Source organism: Pteropus vampyrus, unplaced genomic scaffold (assembly GCF_000151845.1).
Source record: "Pteropus vampyrus isolate Shadow unplaced genomic scaffold, Pvam_2.0 Scaffold239, whole genome shotgun sequence".
NCBI classification, from domain to species: Eukaryota; Metazoa; Chordata; class Mammalia; order Chiroptera; family Pteropodidae; genus Pteropus; species Pteropus vampyrus.
In genome coordinates, this window is record NW_011889020.1 from 92,282 (window position 1) to 100,286 (window position 8,005).

At 69.6% G+C, this 8,005-nt stretch overlaps 1 protein-coding gene across 1 annotated transcript in view; it reads right to left on the reverse strand.

The window, feature by feature from the left end:
* LAMA5 (laminin subunit alpha 5) overlaps nucleotides 1-8,005 on the reverse strand; it is a gene marked incomplete at its 5' end in the record, with an annotated part of 47,923 nt that overhangs the window by 8,297 nt on the left and 31,621 nt on the right. Inside the window, 23 exons of the mRNA XM_023519895.1 lie at nucleotides 197-299; nucleotides 398-539; nucleotides 798-952; nucleotides 1,091-1,207; nucleotides 1,290-1,486; nucleotides 1,651-1,821; nucleotides 2,352-2,463; nucleotides 2,609-2,719; nucleotides 2,786-2,937; nucleotides 3,185-3,334; nucleotides 3,421-3,601; nucleotides 3,728-3,828; nucleotides 4,064-4,278; nucleotides 4,432-4,512; nucleotides 4,648-4,775; nucleotides 4,998-5,111; nucleotides 5,487-5,717; nucleotides 6,338-6,421; nucleotides 6,509-6,610; nucleotides 6,738-6,899; nucleotides 7,020-7,160; nucleotides 7,282-7,426; nucleotides 7,615-8,002. Of these exons, the coding sequence (XP_023375663.1) occupies nucleotides 197-299; nucleotides 398-539; nucleotides 798-952; nucleotides 1,091-1,207; nucleotides 1,290-1,486; nucleotides 1,651-1,821; nucleotides 2,352-2,463; nucleotides 2,609-2,719; nucleotides 2,786-2,937; nucleotides 3,185-3,334; nucleotides 3,421-3,601; nucleotides 3,728-3,828; nucleotides 4,064-4,278; nucleotides 4,432-4,512; nucleotides 4,648-4,775; nucleotides 4,998-5,111; nucleotides 5,487-5,717; nucleotides 6,338-6,421; nucleotides 6,509-6,610; nucleotides 6,738-6,899; nucleotides 7,020-7,160; nucleotides 7,282-7,426; nucleotides 7,615-8,002 (3,483 nt within the window). The remainder of the gene's footprint in view (nucleotides 1-196; nucleotides 300-397; nucleotides 540-797; nucleotides 953-1,090; nucleotides 1,208-1,289; nucleotides 1,487-1,650; nucleotides 1,822-2,351; nucleotides 2,464-2,608; nucleotides 2,720-2,785; nucleotides 2,938-3,184; nucleotides 3,335-3,420; nucleotides 3,602-3,727; nucleotides 3,829-4,063; nucleotides 4,279-4,431; nucleotides 4,513-4,647; nucleotides 4,776-4,997; nucleotides 5,112-5,486; nucleotides 5,718-6,337; nucleotides 6,422-6,508; nucleotides 6,611-6,737; nucleotides 6,900-7,019; nucleotides 7,161-7,281; nucleotides 7,427-7,614; nucleotides 8,003-8,005) is intronic.

Consider the following 8,005-nt stretch of genomic DNA (forward strand, 5'->3'; position numbering starts at 1 on the left):
GTGTCCTCTTCCCGGACTCCGTCACAGTCAGGGGGCAGTGGCCTTTGCTCAGACATGCCGAGCCAGTGGGGAGCAGGGTTCCCACACAGGGCGGCCACCTCACTGACGTGCCATAGCCCCCCACAAACTCTCGCACACTGCCCAGAGCCTGAGGGTCCCCGCAGAGACCGGACATGCGGGCAGAAGCAGCACTCACCGCGGTCCAGCCTCCGCTGCTCCCTGAGGGCCGCTTCCCCCAGGCCACTGCTGTTGGCCCGCAGCTCCCTGGCTCGCGGCCCCAGGCCCTGCTGTACCACCGTCTGCAGACATGGGGACAGGACAGCGTTCGCACCCACCCGATGGCAGCCGGGGTGGGCAGGGGCTCCTGTGGGGGCTGGGGGGAACGCCAGGGCCTCACCGCCCACGCGTGGCTGGCCTGCTGCAGTGCTTGGCCCGCGGCCCCCTCAGCAGCCTGCACAGCCCGCAGGATGCTGCTGTAGGCGTTGGCGGCCTCGATGGCCCGCTGGATGAAGCGGTCCTGGTTGACTCCACGGATGATGCTGTTGGGGAGGCGGGGAAGGCGGGGAAGGGCCCCAAGCTGTGTGAGCTGGGCCTGCATGGCTCCAGCCCAGCACGCGGGCCTCCTGCCATCATGGCTGCCCGCCCTTCCTGCCCCTTCCTGCCTGGCCCCTGTGGGGACAATGGCTTCTCCCTCTGGGAACCTCCCCCGCCCCCACAGCAAGCTGCCCCCTTGACGCCTCAACTGCCTGGCGGGGACCTGGGCTGCGTCCTGGGGTGCCCGTCCTTGGGCCCCGCACCTGGAGAGATTGTGGGCCAGCTGGTCCAGCCGCCACGCGTGGGCCTCGGCAGCCTCCACCAGGTCCACCTTCCCGCTTGCTGGGAAGAAGGCACGCATCTTCTCCAGTAGCGGCGTCCGGGCCCCGTCCAGGCTGGCGGCAAGGCGCTCAGACTCCTGGGGCGGAAAGGCTTAGGTGGGACCCCCATCCTGACCCCTTACTCACTTCCCATACCCAGGACCCCAGGGACCACGCTCTGCATGCAAAGCAGCGTCCAACCCCACCCACTGCACTGCCCCGGGAGACCCGCTCACCTCCTTGGCCTGGTCCACGTCCTGCAGGAACTTCGAGACCAAGCCCAGGGTGTCACTAGCTGCCTGCAGGGTGGCCCTCAGAGTGGCATTGTCCCGGGACAGCTCCTGCTTCCGGTGCTGGAGGTGATGAGGAGTGAGCAGGCTGACAGGGTGACGGGGACAAGCAGGAGCAGTGGGCGGGGCAGAGAGGTGCCCTCACCAGCGCCTCCTCCAGGCGTTCCTGGTTGCTGCTGTTGAGCTCCTCGGCCTCCCGCGTGGTGCCCACTGCCCGGTTCAGAGCCTCTCGCAGGTCCATGAGGCCAGCCTCATGCTGGGCCAGCTGGTCTCGGGTGTGGGTAGCCAGCGCCTGGTTCCCCTCCCAGCGGCTGGTCAGCTGCTCCTGCACACGGGCCAGCACTGGCCAAGACCCAGTACGGGCACGGTCACTGGGGCAGTGATTCCAGTGCCTACCCGCCAGGCTCCCATCTGCCCCCATGAGCTGATGTGATGCCACTCCGTGCTGACCTCAGCCCCGGGGCTCCTGGCCGCACCCTCGCCCGCCCCTGGGGCCACACACTCACATCTCCGGGCCTCGCCCAGCTCGGCCTCAGCCGCTGCCCGCGGGGCGCCCAGGTCGCGGACGCGCATCTCCCTGAGCAGGCGCTCCACCTGGGCCAGCGTCCGGCGAAGCTGTTCGCCTGAGGGGACCGAGGCGTTCGCTGGCGACAGGCGGTCTGTCTGGAGTGCCAGGTCTGTTGGGGTTTGAGAAGGAGGCGGTCAAGCCCGGGGCGGACGCTGGCCCACCAGCTTACAGGCTGGACACCCCGAGCATCCTCAGCAGCGCCCGGGCACTCCCAGAGCTCCTGGCTCCAGGCCGCGGCTGTGCTCCGGTCCAGGCCGCCTGGCCCTCTGCCGACACCCCTCACCTCCCACAGCCCCCACACTACCCCCTGCCGCCTTAGCCTCCTCGCCTGGCCGACCCCTCCATCTAGCGCTTAGCTGAAATTCCACTTCTTTCCCGGCCCCCGGGCTAGGCCAGCCACCCTGAGATCTCTTCTTAGTGACACGCTTCAGTTTGTAATTAAGAGGCCGGCCAGCAAGTTCCCCCAGAGAGGCAGGGTCCACCCACCCGCTCACTCCAGCCACCCTGGCCGCCTCATCCTCCCCCAACTGTGCCCTATCGACCCGTCAACCGAGGCAACGTCCCCGCGTCCAACATCACTCCCGCCAGGTCTTCACTCTGCTCCCCCCGCCCGCTCCCCCCGGCCAGGCCGGCTCCTACCGCTTAGGGCCTGCTCCACAGCCCGGATGGCCACCAGCAGCGTCTGTGCCCGGCCCAGAGTGGCCTCCGTGCTGTCCACCAGCCGGCCAGCCTGGGCCCGGGCCCCTGTGGCCTGTGGACACAGCGCCCCATCAGCCCACAGCCCCTGCTGGCTGGGGAGATGAGTGGGAAAGGGTGGGGGCCTGGGGAGGGGCCCTGGGCCTGAGCAGAGGGTCAGGAGTGACAGTGGGGAAGGGTCCCTGAGGGAGGGGTCCTGCCTGGCCGTCCAGCCGCTGCACATCCTGCCCGAGGCTTGCACTCTGTCGCTCCAGCATCCCCAGCTGCTGCTCGGGCTCGTGGGGCGGGCCTGGAGGACCCCGGAGCTGGCCCTAGGGGGAGGAGACAGTGAGCGCCTGTCCCCTGGGAGAGGCGGCTGGGAGCGGGCCACGCGGTACCTTCAGGTCTGCGATGGAAGCATTCAGCCTGTGTAGCCCGGCCCAGGCCGCGGCGCTGGAGCTGACCGTGCGCAGCTGGTCCCGGATGGCGGGCAGGAGGGCGCCCGCCCGCTCCAGGTCGTCCAGGAGCACCACGACGCAGTGGTCACACACTGTGGGCAGCACGGGCAGGTCAGCGCAGGGCGTGGGGTTGGCCTGGCGGGACCAGGCTGGGTGGACAGCGACAGGCTGATGGGCTCTGCACAGGGGCTCCGAGGGCAGGTGTGGGGTCCGTGGGAGAACTGAGACGGAGGGGCGGGGCCAGGGACTCCGCTAGGGGTCGCAGGTCAGTGGGGCGCTGGGACCTGCACCCCCGAGCAGGGCTGGAGCAAGAGGGGGTGGGGGACAGCAGAGACGTACCTTCACAGTGCACGCCCGGGCCCCCGGGCCTGCCGGGCACGGGCACCTGGTGCTGCTGGCTGCAGGTGTCACAGCGCTCCCCACTGAGCCCAGGGGGGCACGTGCAGCGGCCCGTGTGCAGGTCACAGGGGCCCCCCTGGCACTGGCAGCCTGGGGTTGTAGGAGGACGGGGTGAGTGGCTGACCCAGTGCCCCAGGGTATTCACCACCCCGTGGTGCCCAAAGGGTCACACTCACGCCTGCAGCCCTGCTCGGGGAGCCCCCAGTGGCCAGGGGCACACTCTCGGCACTGGAGCCCCGCAGTCCCTGGCCGGCAGTGGCACTGCCCACTCTGGGGGTGGCATTCGGAGCCCTCAGCAGCTGGTCCACAGGCACATGGTCGGCAGCCGCCACAGCCCTCGAAGCCAAAGTGTCCGTCCTGTGGCACGGGTACAGTGTCACAGCTCTGCCCAGGCCTCGGGACCCATGTCCTCCCCTCCTTCAACCATAGGCCCTGTCCGTCCAGCCCCTGCACACCCAGCCCCGCCCTCCCAAGCGGCCCTACCTGGCAGCGGTCACAGCGAGGCCCTGTCACACCCGCCTTGCACAGGCAGCGCCCGCTACGGGGGTCACAGGTCTCCGTCCCACAGGGGGAGCAGTCACACCCTGCAGAAGGTGGGGCTGTGACAACAGCCCTTCCCCCCCACCCCAGACCACCACTGCCCGCTCACTGTCCCATCTTGCTCTCCTTCCCTGCAGCCCACACACAGCCAGAGGGGCCGCAGTCAGTATGGCCCAGCCCCAAAGCCCCTGGGCCCGCGGAGAGGGGCGTGCCCAGGCGGCCCCCTTCCCGTGGGGCCAGCGTGGACAGCAGCTCCGCACAGGCCGCCCCCGGGCGTACGGGAGCAGTTGCCAGGCAGCAGGGCGTCGCCGTAGAAGCCGGGCGCGCAGGTCTCGCAGCGGGGCCCAGCGGTGTGTCGCAGGCAGCCGCGGCAGGCACCGGTCAGCGGGTCGCAGTCCTTGAACAGCAGGTTGGGGTCACCGTTGCCGCTGCAGTCGCAGGGCTGGCACGAGCTGCCCAGCACCAGCGGGTTCCCGAAAAAGCCGGGCGCGCACCTGGAGCGAGGGCGGGGTCAGCGGCCGGTGCGGGCGCGCACCGGGGCGAGGGCGGGGTCAGCAGCTGGTGCTGGCCGCGCTTGGGTGCCCCGCATCCCGGGGCCCACGCTCAGGTGCTGTACTGGCCGCGCTCACGCCCTCCCTGCCGCTCACCGCTCGCAAGAGGTCCCCGCGTAGCCGGGTTTGCAGAGACACTGGGTGCGGCCACCTCGAGAGACACAGCCCACGGCGAAGCTGCAGAAACAGGCGGTTGTCACGCGCCCGCATGAGCGGTCGGCGCACTCATGCTGGGCCCGACTCCAGGAGCTGGGGGCCCGTCCTCGTGGGCCCGCCCAGCCTCCGCAGAGCTCTGCTGACCCAGCCGCTTACTTGTTGGAAGGCACGGCCAGCGGACAGGGGCAGCTGACGCAGGGGGCTGCGGGGTCCTCGGACCCACTACGCACGAAGCCGGCCTGGCAGTGCTCACAGTGGTCGCCCTCTGTGCTGTGCTGGCAGCCCTGGGGGGGAGGGCACAGGTCGGCACTGATAGTGGGGGCCCCGCTTCCCACCCGAGGGTCTAATCAGCTCCCACCAGGGACTGCACCATGGCCAGCCGGAGCCTGGCCAAGGCGCATCCCGCCCCCAGGCATCAGCGTGTCTGTCACCACTGCCTGGAGGCTTCTCATCCCCCCCCCCAGTGTGCCGATGGTGCTGCCCGTCCTCTATCGGGTCCCACTCACCACGCAGACGCCTGAGCCAGGGAGACAGCGGTCTGAGTGGCCGTGACACTGACAGGGGACGCAGCGACCCAAAAAGGGACCTTTGATGTCCCGGTAGTAGCCGGGGGCACAGTCCTGGGGGAGGGGAGGGGGCGGGGCCAACATCACAGGGCAGACCCGGGCAGGGGGTGGGCGTGTGGGCAGCAGGTAAGGGAATGCGGACGGCGTAGGGAACGGAGTCTGGCTGGACTGGACAGTGAACGGATAAAGGGCCAGGCAGGGAGGTGGATGACAGCGGACTGGCGGACTGCTGAGCGAACGGCTGGCTTAGCGGGAGGCAGGGGTGGGAAGGCAGGGATGGACAGGGCGAGGCAGAGACGGGGTGGAGGGCAGCGACGGTCACTGCTGGGAGACAGGCGAGCCCGGGCGGGGGGGGGGGGGGGGGCGGTCGGGGGCAGGCTGACCACTGGGGGGCAGCCTGCTGGCCTGGTGCTGCCCCCACTGCCTCACCTGGCATGAGTCCCCGAGGTAGTTGGCAGGGCACATGCACAGCTCCACGTTGCTGGCCGGAGGCCCCCCGCCCGCCTCGCTGGCCACCTCCAGCGCCACCCTGCGCAGGGAGACGGCTGAGGACATCTTGGAGAAGAGGGCGCGGATGTGCAGCTGCTCCAGGCTGGCCAGCACCATCATGAGCTCCTCGCGAGACACTGCGCTGTGCGTCTCCGCGTGCCGGAAGTTCCCCTGGAGGCCAGGCAGGTGCTCAGTGGGGCAGAACGGCCCCTCCCCCGGGGCCGGGGCGGCCGGGTCACAGCGTGCGGGGGGCGGGGCGTGGGCTGTCCGGGTCACAGTATGCAGCAGGGGCGCGGCAGCTGTCCGCCTCAGCCGTGCACGAACACTGGTGCACACACTCATTTTCAAGCACACAAAGAGACACCAGGGGCACTTTCTGATCTGAGGGACGAGTGCTTTCTCAAACATGACACAAAACGCTGACTGCAAATTGAAAATCGATGAATTTGAGTACGTGAAATGTAGGAACATCAGAACACACCTCAGACGGAGACAAGCAAGAAGCAAACAGGGAAGAGGCGGCCACTTCTCTGCAGTGGAGCAGAGGCCACGTGTCGAGAAGGACACAGAACTCCTCCGTGAGGACGAGGAAGGCCGCGAGCCCGAGAGCAGCGGGACAGGGACACAGGCAGCTCACGGCAGGGACCGGCGGCGTGGCGAGTGTCGGATGAGCCCGTGCTGCCTCAGGACTGCTGGCTGTCACAGAGTGGACGCGGCACCCTGGGGCCTTTGTGACCTCTCGGGCCATGTGTGGTCCGTTGGGACCTGGGCCCCAGGCCAATGCCACTCACCTCCACCAGCTGCAGCTGCCTGCGGTGCACGTGGCCAGGGGTCGGGTACACCGGCTCCAAGAACATGATGCTCATCTGGTTGCCCTGGGAAGGCAGGCGTGTGTGTGGTCACAGGCTGCCCACTGTCCGGGCTCGGCCCTACCCACCTGGCAGCCACTGCCCGTCAGCCACCTGCAGCACCACATCCGGCCTGCTTTCTGTGGGCACAAACACGTCTCCCCGCTGGGACTCTGAGTGCAGCTCGTAGTGGAGGGTCCCGCCGTAGGAGGACACCTGGGGGCCGGACAGAGGAGCGTGACCTGGCCGGACCCTGTCCAGGCACCCAGAGCCGCCGGTAGAGGACGTGGGCACTGGGGCACTCATGCGACCCCCATGGGCACCTTCCAGAGGGCCCACTCACCCGGTCGCCCAGGTAGGAGGGCGGGGCCTGCCAGTACAGCTCCGTGAGGGCGTCGGGCGCGTGCCGCAGGTCTGCGTGCAGCAGCTCCGCCTCCGCCCGCAGCTCGTGGGGCACCACCTGCCGGTCACCGCTCAGCAGCGTCCAGCCCTGCATGTCCACGAGCTGGGGGCAGGTGAGTGGGCTCTCAGTGGGCGCCCCGAGTGTCACAGGGCCCCGCCCCGCATTCCAGACCCAGCTGTGGGGGGAGTGGCAACCCCCGCCCCAGGACCCCCGCCCTGGCACCTCCTGGCGGGTGTGCGTGGAGCTCCTGCAGCGCTCCGTAGCGCCGAAGCAGAAGCAGCGGGTGCAGCCTTTGGGGTTGGCGGCGTCCAGGGAGAAGGTCCCGAGGCGGCACTGGTCACACCTGGGGCCCTGCACGTTCTCCTGGGTCATGAGAGCAGGGCAGGTCGGTTGGCGCATGTGGGGCGTGCCGTCATCCCGTGGCGAAGGCCAGCGGACCAGGCAGGACACAGCGGCCCTGGCCGCCGGAGACCCCACCCCGCACCTTGCAGTAGCACTGGCCCGTGACGGGGTCGCACACGCCGGGTGCAGAGCCGGCTTGGTGGCAGTCGCAGGGGTGGCAGCTGGGGTAGCCGTGGAAGCCGGGGGCACAGGTGTCACAGCGGCGCCCGGCTACGTTGGGTCTGCACCTGTGGGGGTTCAGGACGGCTGGGTCCCCCACCTGGACCCCTCACGTGGGGCAAGACGGCGAGGGGCCCCCTGCCACCCAGAACTGAGGGAGAGGACACGGCCGAACCCGGAACGCGGGAACGGGGTGTGGGCGCCACCCGGACCCCAGACCACCCGAGGCCGTGGCGGCACCACTCCTGCCCCTCACTTGCACTGGCCGCTGTCCGTGTCGCAGGAGGGGTCTGCGAGCTCCCGGATGCCGGGCCCCGAGCAGCTACACTCCTCACAGCCGACCAGCGGGTGGCAGCCGAAGGTCTGGGGTTGGCAGACCGTGCAGTGGGGCCGCACGGTGCGCGGCGGGCAGATGCACTGGCCCGAGAGCTCGTCGCACAGGCGGCCGCTACAGTCACAGGCTGCGGGAAGTGGGCACAGGGCTGGTGGACCCTCGTCCCTGCTCGGAGGACCCAGACTACAGCCCTGGGGCGTAAGGCCAGGGACAGGCCGACCCCAGCAGCTCCTGTGACGTGGGGTGAGCCTCCCGGAATCATCCAATCCCTGGAACCTTCTGGGTGACTGTGCAAGGCCTCGGCCACAAGCTG